This window comes from Ruditapes philippinarum, unplaced genomic scaffold (assembly GCF_026571515.1).
Source record: "Ruditapes philippinarum isolate M1 unplaced genomic scaffold, ASM2657151v2 ctg20107_1_1_1_1, whole genome shotgun sequence".
NCBI classification, from domain to species: domain Eukaryota; kingdom Metazoa; phylum Mollusca; class Bivalvia; order Venerida; family Veneridae; genus Ruditapes; species Ruditapes philippinarum.
The window spans coordinates 1-14,040 of record NW_026863835.1 but is presented as its reverse complement, the minus strand read 5'-3'; the positions used below and the strand labels follow the sequence as shown (position 1 = coordinate 14,040).

Here is a 14,040-nt window from a genome sequence, read left to right as displayed (position 1 = left end):
GGTTTATAAAGTTTGTGTTTTATAAAACATTTGTCGATGTATAATTATATCATGATAGGGGAAGAAAATCCAACAGGTATACATTAAATGTTATTAATACATTACTACATAACTACCCTTTCGTTGGCACGTGTGAATACGCAATGCTTAATAAGTTAAGCGGTAAAGGTTATTATATAACATACAATCTGTAACATAAGATTTTCCGGGACCACAATGTCAGAGTACTTTTCCTTGTTATTGAAAATAATATCGTTAAAATTAATCTCAACAACTGTATGCCAGCAAAATATCCACGCACTGAGATGACATTTCTGGTATATTGTTTACTGTTGAATATTGCACATATTTTTTTTCCTTTTTCCTATTTTAAAGAACGTATTACATAAAAATTAATATTGAAATCATCATCTTATTTATGCGGAGAAATAATTGACGCGCATTACATTTATCTATTATTATACATGAATCAGGCCTAACAACTGCCAATAATTTAAAAATGAAGCCATTAACATATGAAAAAGATAATTGTTAACAACGAAACTATCAATTGAAAGTTCTTCTAATATTAGAATTACAATAAGGGTTGGAAGTCTTTTGAGGATGTGTGAAGTTGGCGGCCTAGCGGCGTGCAGTCGGCGGGCCTACCGGCCCAAAGGCCTGACGGCGTAAAGTTCGCGGCCTAGAGGCGTGAAGTTGGCGGCCTTGCGGCCCAGCGGCATGGCGACCGAACAATTGAATCAATTTAAAATTTAATACATTGACATTATACTATTTTGGAAATGAAATGAATAACAATTTACAATCATTTTACACACGTTGCTCACTAAACATAAAATTATACAGATAATATTTTGGAAAATAAACTTTAGATTATTCATGGAGTCTTATTCATTTTAAGTACCAAAATCAGTGAAATGAGCCCCTTTAGATTAACAAGTTAAGCACTCATGATTGAAAGCCAAAAGTGATAAAATTAAAAAGGCGACGAGCAATTCCAGAGCGTTCGATCAGCGTAAAAATTGCAGACGATTAAAGTGTGACTGTAATAACTAGTATGGCTTTCTTACCAAATGGAGACTTATTTGTTGTTGATGAGGCAAATAAAAACTCAAAATGTTTAACAAACACTTGAGATTTCAAGCAAAAGCTCAAATGCGCTCCAACCCTCAAGTATTTGTCATGTTCCCAGCATCAAGTCGAATATGATAAATTATAACTTAGAAATGATTTAAAAAGATTTGAAACACTTCAAACCACAGGTTTTCGAGTTACAGGTTTGGTGGTCTGGCCATTGCTATAAATATTAGGAAATCAGTAGCAAATGCATCTCATGAATTCTAGAGGTGAAATTCAAAGACGTGCTCATGGAGAAAGTTTTATTGTTTAAGTCAGACATAACTGCAACTACAGATGTTATGAATTTTGTTATATATGACCGTGGAAACCATACAGTGTATTATATCACGCCAGACAGGTATGTTATATTCGCATACGAGAAAATAAAAGGACCGATGAATTGTTTTATTGATAGACTTGGCTATATCTTTCTGAAATTCCAGTGTGTTATATCGAAGGCAGATACTGGATTTGCTCCAGCAACCCTTGCTTATAGAGATGATAATGAATTATTCCTAGTGGCGGGACAAAATCAGAGTATGCGAACTAAAAGAATTCTTAAATTGTTTGGGTATTAAACATAAGGATATTTTGCAGAAATAAATATAAAGTGCAAGCCAAAAATACACAAAAAATAAGGTTTGGTTTAAACATATTTATTTAAGCTCGATTGCTTTTTAAAGACTTCTATGATTCCTGGTGTTTTCAAATACTGAACTAAAATTTTTACTGCTCTTATATTTCGAAATCATAATGAAAACCCAAGTACTAGCCGTGCTAGATCAAATAGATTTACTTTCTTTCATCTTTTTATTTTTAACTGTATCGTCGGGTACCCAAAAATCGTCCCTGTCCTAAAGACAACATCGTTTCTGTGTATGTCAGAAAGTCTTAACAAATAGTTGTTATTAATAAGAGAAAAAACAGTTGGATATTTTTAACATCATAGTAAATTTATTGCATCTAACATATTTCTTCAACATAGCACGCCTGGATCATTAAAAAACAGAAAAGTAGCACTGTAAAATACATAGGGTGACGAATCATGGCAACACGAGGATAAATCATGCATTTCTGCAATGCAGAATTTCAATATCAAGTATCATTATTAAAAAAATGGATACAGGTTTTGAAAGCAGGAATTTAATATCACTGTGACAGATATAAATTATGTTTTATTTAAATTATATTTCAAATTTTCCTCATTTTTTATCATTCGTTGTAGAAATGAAAAGCAGTTTCACATTTTATAACATTTTAAATCTTCCTGATCGCCAAATCATTCGTACTGTAACCCCTCTAATTCATGAACCCTACCTGTATCCTATTTATTAAAGATCCATATCTTGAACCTCTCTAATTCAGAAACCATTCCTGTTTTCATAAATTTTAAGAACTATATCTTTAACTACTTTATTCATGAATCATTCTTGTACCAAATTCATTGTAGTACCAACTCTTTAACACCTCTAGTTCAAAAACCGTTCCTGTACCCCATTAATTCAGGTATTATATCTTTAACTCCTCTGACTCTAGAACCCTACATGTACTCATTAATCAAAGAACCATATCTTTAATCACTATTATTCGTGGACCATTCCAGTACCCCATTAATTAAAGAACCATTATTTTATCTTTTACTTCTTTAATTCATAAACCATATCCGCACACAATTGATTAAAGAACCTTATCTTTAACACTTCTAATTTTAGAACCACACCTGTACCCCATTAAGTAAAGAACCATAATTTTATCTCTTACCCTATTTCAAGTACCATTCCTGCACCCCATTAATTAATAAACCTTATCTCTAACAATTTTAATTCAGGAACCATACCTGTACCCCATTAATTATAGAACCATAATTTTATCTTTAACCACCTTAATTCAAGAACCATACTTTACCACATTCATTCAAGAACCATATCATTATCTTTAACTACTTTAATTCAAGAAACATACATTTACCCCATTATTTAGAGAACCATAATTTCATCTTTAACTACTTTAATTTAAGAAGCATACCTTTACCCCATTTAAATTCAAGAACCATGTCTTTACCTCATTTTATTTAAAGGGCCATTCTTTCGTCTTGAACAACTGTAATTCAAGAATTATACCTTTATTCCATTAATCCAACAACCATATATTTCCTCGTCCCCCCCCCGGACATAATTTCCATAATTTCAGTCACGGGCAGGCACTTAAACTTTACCGCCAAACTTCCCTGAAGCTAGCTGTAAAGCTTCTTTACATTTAATCTCTCTATCTCATACGAGGTGGTAGAATACAGAAAAGTAATATTATCGTCTGATAAAACTTAATAGAATATGATGTGGACTCTCTTTAGAAGGTGTATGTAAATTATAGACGTGTAGTGATACAAGAAAAAACTGATTACCTGTACCGTAAACACAATATATCTTTATTTAGTTAAAACATTTCAGACTGTTTGGTTAACAGGGACAAATTTAAACTCCAACGTAATAATAGTTTATAAACGCACATTGTTGTTGCTGATTATATGCGGAAATTTTAATATCAAATTTTATTGAAAAATGAAATTTCTTCTCTCTATACTCGTTATCATTGGTAACTTGAATGTGTTGCTTGCAAACAATGATAATTGTAGAGAAAACGATCTGAACGCTATAATGGTACGTCTGCGTCAACTTCGAACAGAATTTAACAACTTGAAAATCCAGCACGATGATCGCATTGATCAGATAAATGCCACTCAAGCAGTTCTCAAGGAAGCGAATGATACTCAAGAAACAGAACTTAAAAAGCTTAGACAAGAATTCCACAATACATCTTCAGAACTTGAAAAGCTTAAACAAGAATTCCACAATACATCTTCAGAACTTGACAAGCTTAGACAAGAATTCTATAATACATCTTCAGAACTTGAAAAGCTTAGACAGGAATTCCACAATACATCTTCAGAACTTGACAAGCTTATACAAGAATTCCACAATACATCTTCAGAACTTGACAAGCTTAGACAAGAATTCCACAATACATCTTCAGAACTTGAAAAGCTTAGACAAGAATTCCACAATACATCTTCAGAACTTGACAAGCTTAGACAAGAATTCTACAATACATCTTCAGAACTTGAAAATCTTAGACAAGAATTCCACAATACATCTTCAGAACTTGAAAAACTTAGACAAAATACATCTTCAGAAATAGCGGAAATTAAAGGTATTATATTAAAATATTTATTCAAAAATGACAGTACTTATTAAGGTGACTCAACTGAGGAATTCTTTGACATGACTTGGTCAGAACATTTTTAAAGATATTTATGCCATTTGATTTAGGTCTATACCAATACTATGTACAAAATTTCAGAACATAAAAAAAGATGTTCGTCATCCTTTTCCATAGTTATCACTTTTATTATCATAAAATGATCCAATGAAATTATGTTTCGTCTGCTGTAAGATTATTTTGCGCAACCTAATGTGCATTTCACTTTGATTTGCAAAAACAGACATTCCATAGATTAAAAAAACACACGAAAATTTCCTTTTACTAATAGACAAAAACATGGCATTTTATGCCCAAGAAACTATTATTTTATGTGACTTTACAGTAACATCAAGACTTACTACAACACTTCCAGTTTAGGAACTTGAAAACATAATTATGTTTTATGTCCTCTGCCAGGTCTGCTTGAAGACAAAAATATTCCCATCATTTGTGGCGCGCATGAACAATAACTATTAATGTGCCAATTATACACATTTCTTTGCAATTCAATTTGAAATCCTCCTCCTCAATCAAATTCTGCTATAGAGTTCTTCAGAGTCAACTTAATGTTTTGAAATCCATTTTGTGTCGCATGTAGCTCAACAAGTATTTGACCTAGGGTCATGAAACTTTACAGGAATGTTGATAAAACTACAGTCTCACTTACATCCCGGCAGAATCCCGGCAGAACCCCGGTAGACGTCCGGGGTGATCCGGGAACGACCGGGCTACGACCGGGAACAACCGGGGTACATCCGTAAATCTGCCGGCAACGTCCTGTATGATCCAGGAACATCCGGCATTCGACCCCAGATGGAATAAAATATTTAATATCACCGGAGGGTCCGGGATGATCCGGGAAGTAAAGCTTTCCTGGCCTCATCCTTAGCTCTGCCGGGAACGACCGGAGTTACACCGGGGAAGCACCGTAGCTCTGCCGGCACAAACCGGGGATGATCCGGGTATGATATAGCCAGTAGAGCTACGGTAGAGCCCTGGTGAATGCCCTGAGAGCCCCGGCAGAGCCCCGGAGGATGCCAGCAGAGCTCCGGAGGATGACGATGGAGCAACGGTTGATCCCGATACAGCCCCGGCAAAGCACGGTTCATTGCGAAAGAATGACGACAATTTGCGATGATTACACTTGTTTGTATTAAAACCCTTCCAATTTCCCTTCTATCTAGTCTTGCATAAGGATTTTCAGAAAATCATCATGAATTACTATTCTTGAACAATAGATATTATACTAAATAAAAGTTATGTATCAATGTAATCATTTTCGCGCGTTTTCAATCCAACGGGGTTCTACCGGGGCTCTTCCTGGATCATCTTGGGCTCTGCCGGGGCTCTGCCTGGATCGAAAGGGGCTCTGCCTGGGTCAACAGGGGCTCTTGCGGTTTGATTATTTTTAGTAACCTAAATAGTGTCTGTTGTTCAAGAAAGATGTTTGCTTCATATAAAACGCATTGTTTTTGCTACAATTTTTATCTCCTGAGCGCAACAGATGCATCTCTTCATATGTATGTGGTGCTTTAATGACAATCGTTTTATTTAGAGAATATCGCATATGTCACCGTAGAATCTATAGGTATAATTAGTTGAAGAGATAACTAAACAATAAATAATGAAACCTAACTTGGCAATAATGAAAATATCACTTTGCAAAATACTGGAAAATGTGATATCAAAATTGGTCCTGAAGAGAAACGGGTGTAATGTGATAAACATCCAATGATTTATGCATAATGTCAATAAACAGTCTTTTAAATAAAGTCTGTTTTATTTTAAGTCTTTATTGCGCTTAGGAAGCTTCTTTTCATATAAAACGCATGGTTTTTGCTACACTACATTTTATCTCCTGAGTGAAACAGATGCATCTCTTTATATAAATGTTGTGCTATAATGATAATCGTTTTGTTTTTAGAGACTAAATTATGGCAAATGACCCTAAAAACTATAAAATAAATAATGAAGCCTAACTTGGCAATAATGACATTATCACTTGGCAAATACTGGAAAAAATGTGAATATCAAAAAAGGTCATGAAGAGTAACAGATGTAATCCGATAAACATCCAATGATTTATGCATTATGTCAATAAACAGTTTTTTAAAATTCTTAATTGCGCTTAGGAATTTAAAGGTTCTGTCGAATTATTTATGTCGAATGTACTACTTTTTGCATACAATTCTTTTTCAGCAAGTTGTACACAAAAAGGTAGCAATCAGAGTACTATGTAAATGATTACTAACATAAGGTAAAACTCGAAGAGTACATTATTACAGAAACATGCAAAATTATTCTTTTTATTTTAAAAAAGTGAATAATACTCTGGTCTCCGTGCTCGAGGTGTTCGAGTGGTTAATTATTTTTTAAACTTCAACATACCTCTGGTATCTCGTGTTCGAGTGGCCAAGGCAGTTGAACCTAACAACCGTGGCTTTGATTCCAGCCAATGACTTTTGAATTTTTCATGATGAAGGTGTCAAGCTAAAACGTCGCTCATTCTACCCATGTCTTCCCTAACCAATCAGAGCTGGAGTGTCGCCATAATACCTTTACATCGTTGGTATGGCGTAAAATTGTAAAAAAGGACCATTTTGCGTCACGAAACCAGTGTCAATTACTTTTGAATTTTGTATTAATGTGTACATTATTCGAATTGTAACAAAAATCAAAACCTATTTCAAATTTGACTATTTTAAAGAAAAAAAATTGGAAAAAATGATTAGAATGGAAATAAAATTGGAATAGAAAAGAGTATGATACAATTAAAGAAAAGGATTTTATGTCCATAGCAACCGATTTGTCACATAGGGTTGGATATATGGGAAATGCCGTACAATGTATTTACTATGTATTCATAACACTACAAAATTTGATTGGCAAAACAATGCTAATGCGTTTGAAATAATGTCAATATGTTGATGGAACGTCACTGTTTTGTGAAACGATCGACATTTAAGGGGATGGTCGAAAGTTTCATAGATTTATTTGAATGATGGTAGCTAAATTAGGAATCAGGCAAATAAAGCTTTCATGTGCTGCTTGGACAGGGCGTCCTTAAAATCACTGTTTCTAAAGACAAAACGGCTACATGCTAGTTCTTAAGAAATGTTTTTTTCTGATTAAAACTACACATACGTCGCCCCGAATCGGGATGACATGGTAGTGCGAGCACAAAGTTTAAGCGTCTGAGAAAGTAACTGCGCTCCGACATTCTTCTTTTTCCCCGTGAATTAAACACATCCGCTTACCCTACGTGACTTTTCTTTCCTTCCAAAACTTAAAAATAGTCAGTCTGGAAACTGTCATGAAGGTCACAGAGTGTACAATAAAGTATCTCTATTGCAAACTCTAACATGTGCTTTAGAAATTGATTAACTGACTGAAACGGTGACGGTTATGGCAGATGGTGAATATCTTGGAGGACATAACGAGTTAAAATGATGAGACATGCTGTATTTTTATAAAAGCAGCAAGTGACATAATGCTCGAAATAGCTCTCCTTAATATAAAATCATTAACAAAATATACCAATCTCTATGAACGCAATGCTAACAATTTAGTTATTATAATTGCTATAATATTTGCAGCTGTATATATGATTTTATTGAAATTATGATAACATAAAAAATCAAACAGTGAGGAATAAAGCATGCCTAAAAATCGTTCAAAACGACAAAATTAAACTTAAAATTAAACGGTACTGAAAAGTTCAAACCACCTTCCACGCCTTCTAGCACCGGTCCAGATGGAGTTTAACAATAAGAGTAAAATATTAAAGAAAAAATTGCAAAAATTTATGCAAGTGCCTTGTTTTTAGGACAAAACTTATATTAAGTTTCTTATCGATTGCATGCACATTAAAACTTTCATTTGTGGGGTTTGTTTCTTAGATCGTTTTCAGATCATAAGTATTAGTCATCGATAGCATTTATTCGTAACAATGTAATATAATTTTATACAAAAGTCAATTTGCTACAATCGCATAACTTACGTAGGTATTTTTTTTTCTCTGCAGGCAAGTCCATATTACCAATTGTTGGATTCAACGCCCGTCTATCTTTTTCTTCATCAACAACAGTAAACGGTGGGGACAAGGTCGTCTTCGATACCGTCATAACAAACCAAGGTGAAGGCTACAACAGTTCTACTGGGATATTTACTGCACCGGAAACTGGACTCTATTTCTTCTCAGCTCAAGTTTGTAATAACATTAGTGGTGTGTATTACGCAATATATCAAGACGGTACACAGTTAACAAGAAATACAACGTATACATCGTATCTTGATTACGGTCGTTTTGGTTGTAGTTCTGTAAGCACTATCGCCATGGTAAACAAAGCGGAACAAGTGTGCGTACAAACTTTATATTCCGCAGAGTTGTATAGAGATCCTTATGGAATGAATGCTTTTTCTGGGTTTCTCTTTAACAAATAACTCCATGTATATATTAGCAAAACTAGATATAATATATACCCAGGAAAGTTCCCATAACAGGATATCAATATCAATTATATGACAAAAACGGCTTCGCTTGCAATTTATCACTTAATAAAAAGATAATTAAAATACTATACAAGTATTGCCTGGAAAAGGCTAATTATTCGTTATATAGTTATATGTATATATTTTAGGGAAGTAGACTTAGTGTGTTTTCTTAGGAAATCCGAGAATCTTAACATATAGGATCTCACACAGAATCTTGTGCCTACAAATCTATAAATAATATAACTAATATACATATAAAATAAAGAAACTTTTCTACTTACACGTCATTTTATATTATGCAGTGAAACATGTGATATTTAAAGATATACTTTGCTCTTATTTTATATTAGAAGATATTGACAATTGCGACACAGTCTCTTTGTAAATAGAATATGTACTTGTTTTGATTTAAAAAAAAAATAGATATGTTATGTTTAAAACTCTGCACACTACATATGGTCTATATATATGAATATATAATAGTGTCATTTTTTATGAAAAGACCTGTAATAGGGAACACAGCTCTCCATCCATAGTTTTTTCTTTCTTTTATTCAAATAAGACACATTTATTTCAAATAAGATATATTAAGTAAGAGTTTCATAGATTTCAATTAATTTCTGTGATTAGAATATTTTACTAAAGGATGAGCATAGTATATCTTTAATAAGTGTTATCAATTTATTGTTTTCATGATATTATATAAACATATTATATGATTGGTAATTTACTAACAATTGTGTGAAGGAATGTTTAATGCTATGTTGTTTATTAAATATTTAAAATTGTAACCTAGAAACCGGTGAACATTTATAACACATTTACTTTACAATACACATGGTTTTGTAAAATACTGGATTTGTTGTTTTTATTTCATTTATTTGCTCGACACTGTGGATATTTGTCGACTTAAACGTTTGGGAAAGATCTTAGTTGACCTCCTTTCATTAGTAGTCAATGACCTAGACATCCAAGGAGAACAACTCACCTTCATGGTAATTTATAGTGAGAAAACTTTCTCTTAAGAACAAATCACATTTCCTACTAGGTTTCTAACCTGCAGAAGTTAGGGCCAAGTGAATGTATCGATCATAACCACTCAGCCAAATGAAATTTACATTTGTTATTGGCATTGAAACTGTAGAAAATAAAAACAAATGTCACTTATGAGGCCGCACATTAAACGAGCAAACCATGCGTAATTAAACTTGACCATAATATTCGGTAAGCATGACAAAATAGTAATTAAAATACATGTATTTAAACAATCAGTCAGCCCTTGGTACACGTCTTTTCAAATTCTATAGGCAACTATTTCTGTGAATAATGTCTACCCATAAAGGAAAGGATGTTACATTTACATTTTACAGAGCGCTTGTAAACATGTTGTGTAGGGGAATTACGTTGTACATTAAGCAAAATTGAAACTTAAGCATTTTACAGGTCTCGCTTTAAATGAGGAAAACGGTGTTGTTTACATGAAGTTGTAATGATATGACATGAATCTCGTATAATTTTTTTATTGTCATTTCAAAATTGTATATAGCAATTTTCTTTGTCGTATCCGACGAAGATTGTATGGCTATACTTTTTGTGTTTTGCATGGATAAAAAAAACAATACAAAAGACGGTCCACATTTTATTTTCTATTATAAATTGTTTAATATTTCAATATATATTTCATTAAATAAAGTATAGAGACTACTCATTCTAGCGCGGAACCCATACACAAAATGTCTTCTTGACAACCTTTTTTTGTTTAAGAGAAATCGCGTGATATCTGATTATTCAAACACACGGTTTCACTTACCATAAAAATGTTGACATTTGCCGAAAACATCGTATAAGATGATTCAAGAATGACGGGGTTTTTACACTCGATACTATCAACAATTATGAAATGCTTTAAAATTAAATGAAATATGGGTCATCTATTGTATTTTTTGCTGCTTTATTGTGTCTTTTTTTTTTCTTGCCGGACGCAAATCATAAAATGTCACGTGAGTTAGTCACCGTGGTTCACGGGTGATTGCTTTAAGATAACGCTAATAGGTTTCGTATGATACTTGTTTACTCCGACACCAAATGGATGAGTTAAACGCCCGCCAGTAAAACAAAAGATATACGTATTATTTGCATGACGTTTTATAATAGATGATAATGTCATACCTATATAATCAAAGAAGGAGAATATCTTATGCAAACTAAATATCATAATCAGATGAAGATAACAAATATATATTAATATTCAATCATTACAACTTAGGAATGAAAGAAAAGAGAAATCAGTTTAAAAAAAAGCTTACTAGTATTTATTAATAAAAAATGTTGGCATGAAAACAGCCATGGCTGGATAAAAGCATTTTAATCATTTAACCCATTGAAATGTATATGTGTTGCGAATAGTTAAATTTACTAAATGTCTTTACTATAACTTTTTTTGCCCCGGCAACGGTTGCAAAAACGTTGTAGCACATGCTTCAACTACACAGGTACATATGTTGAAATCACTTTTCATGTCTGTTTACAAATTGATCAGCTCTGATAACGATCACTGAGAATCATAGACATTTACTTTTCCTGTATTTTTTTCTTTTTCAGCCATGACATGCTAATAGTGTTATCTGAAAATATAAATAAAGGAAGAAAGGAAAAACAAAGAAAAAACACAATAAATTGAATGGGTGGGTTTGTGGTGGGATTTAAGATTTGAAATGTAGTCTACCTCTTCTATGGTGAGCCACGATTGAAAGACCGTTCCCAGAATCTGTTCTGCCTTATATATGATATAACCCAATGTTAGTTGTCATAACTATTTTGAGGCCCTATTGGGGTATTATAATAAAAATGTTAAGTTGTAAGATTTGAATAAAAGATTAAATCCTCTAGCGGATAAATCTAATATTATAATTATACATATAATATTTGTATATACATGTATATAATGTGACGATGGGATACGGAATATTCTTAACAGATGAGGATGGTTTACACATATATTGATAAAATGATGATAAAATATAAAAATCAATATCTATTACATATTACAATGATAAACACATGGTCCAAACCAATAGGGGAAATACGAATGTTCATAACAGATAACAATGATATACACAAAATTCAGACAAATAAGGCAAAATATGCATATTCATAACGGAAGAAAATGGTATAGTATTTCACATAGATCAATTAAAGGTAAAATAAGAGTGTCATAACAGATGAAAATGGTTTACGTATAGTCAATACTGATACGGGGACATACGAAATTCAGTGTTAATAACAAAAGAAAATGGTATACTTACAATCCATACAAATACTTTATTAATGAAATTAATGAACAATAAATGCTTTGTCAAAAACAATTCTTTCACAAGCGTCCTGTGTATTCGTAACATACAAAAATAGTTTAGCTGAAAGTTTTATTTTGTTAGTTTAAAATCCGGGTGAATGGAACAAATAATTAATATTTGCGTTTGATAGGCAATGAATAACCCCAAACTTCGGGAAACATGTTAAAGCTGGAACTGGCCTTCCAGTTATAGATTCAGTTAGTGTCTTCTGTATTAAATAAATTGAATGGTCACGTAGAATATTTCATAGGCAGCGGTTGGATGTATACAAATGATATACAATAAAATGAACTTATTTCTTACTCTTGCAAAATTAACTGGACTAGATTACCTATTTTATATTTAGTATGGAAACAGAAACACATTTAAGGTTTAAAAATTGTATGATGTTTTATAAAACATTAATAGTTCTATGATTCTTTTATGAAAGGGGAAGTAAATCCCAAATGTATACATTAAAAGTTGTTATAACATTACTACCCTTTAGTCTGTGAGTTGGTCTAGGCAAATGTTAGAGAAGTTAGGCGATTTGGTTGAACGTAAGTTAGAATAATATTGTTAATATTAACCGCAATTCCTGTATGTAAAGACAATACCTACCGTCGAACAATATAACGCTGAGATGACTTTTCCATAGTTTAATTGTGTTACTGTTACGCACTGCATATGTTTGCCAAAATTTTGTTTTATAGAACGTACTACATTTGCAAAAAAAAATGTTGCAAAAAGAAGTTCCTGCCCTTTATAATATGATTTAAATATGACTGTAATCTCATTGGTACAAACGGTAGTCAACAGAACTTTTATAAAATTATATTCACTGGGTGCAGTATCAGATTCACTAACTGAACTAGATTTGCCTAGGTTAAATAGATTGAGACTCATATTCAAATTAATGTTTTATTAACAATTATAAGTTATAAATAAGATAATTAGGAAACAGATAATGAAAACCAGGACAATCTCTCACTCTTAATTCAAACTTCAACCATTTTCATGTTTTCATAGAAAACAACGATATAATGGTATATTCCTACGATGAATAAAAGTATATGTATTTGACGTTGTTTTCAGTGCGCGCTTTTGGTATTCTACAGATACACGGTTTTATGCTGAGTCATGTCATAAATATATGTTCATGTTTACCATATCAACAAATATTAAGTGTTTTTATACAATCAACGAACTTGTCTGATCAAAAGCGATCCAGCAAATGTATTCCATCTGCGTGTGTCGACGTAATACACAGAGGTATCTAAACTCTGTACCCACACCCGCTCCGCCTTGTTTACCATGGCGATGGTGCTTACAGAGCTACAACTATAAACCCTGCCATTATCATACTGTGTACTGGTGGTTATGAGTGCCCCTTCATGATATTATTGCGTAATTCACATCCTTGTTTCCTTGATTACAAACATTTGCCGTGAAGAAATAGAGTCCAGTGTGCGATGCAGTGAATATTCCAGTTACACTATCGTAACCTTCGCCTTGGTTTGTTATTACGGTATTATAGACAATGTTGTTCCCTGTGTTCACTGTTTTTGTCGAAGATAAACGAGCGTTGACTCCGACGATAGGCAACAGCGACTTGTCTGCAAAAAAGCGAGAACCGGTGTTGAAAATTATGACCATTCAGTGAAAGACTAACACATAACTACTTATCTCCTAACCATCCAACTTACTATTATAGAGATGTAGATCATTTTAAGTGTGATGACAAACGGAGAAGTCAGACAACAAGAAAAATAAATGTCTTTGGGAAAAAAGAATGCTGTCTTAAATTAGTTTATTTTGTCACAATCGGTATGTCATC

At 32.8% G+C, this 14,040-nt stretch overlaps 1 protein-coding gene across 1 annotated transcript; it reads left to right on the top strand.

Moving 5' to 3' along the window:
• Positions 1 to 3,497: 3,497 nt before the first annotated feature.
• Positions 3,498 to 8,820, top strand: LOC132723448 (heavy metal-binding protein HIP-like). The gene is made up of 2 exons (XM_060708173.1): positions 3,498 to 4,326; positions 8,402 to 8,820. The coding sequence occupies exons 1-2, from the start codon at positions 3,678 to 3,680 to the stop codon at positions 8,818 to 8,820; spliced, it is 1,068 nt and encodes a 355-aa protein (XP_060564156.1). The 5' UTR covers positions 3,498 to 3,677.
• Positions 8,821 to 14,040: the final 5,220 nt, after the last annotated feature.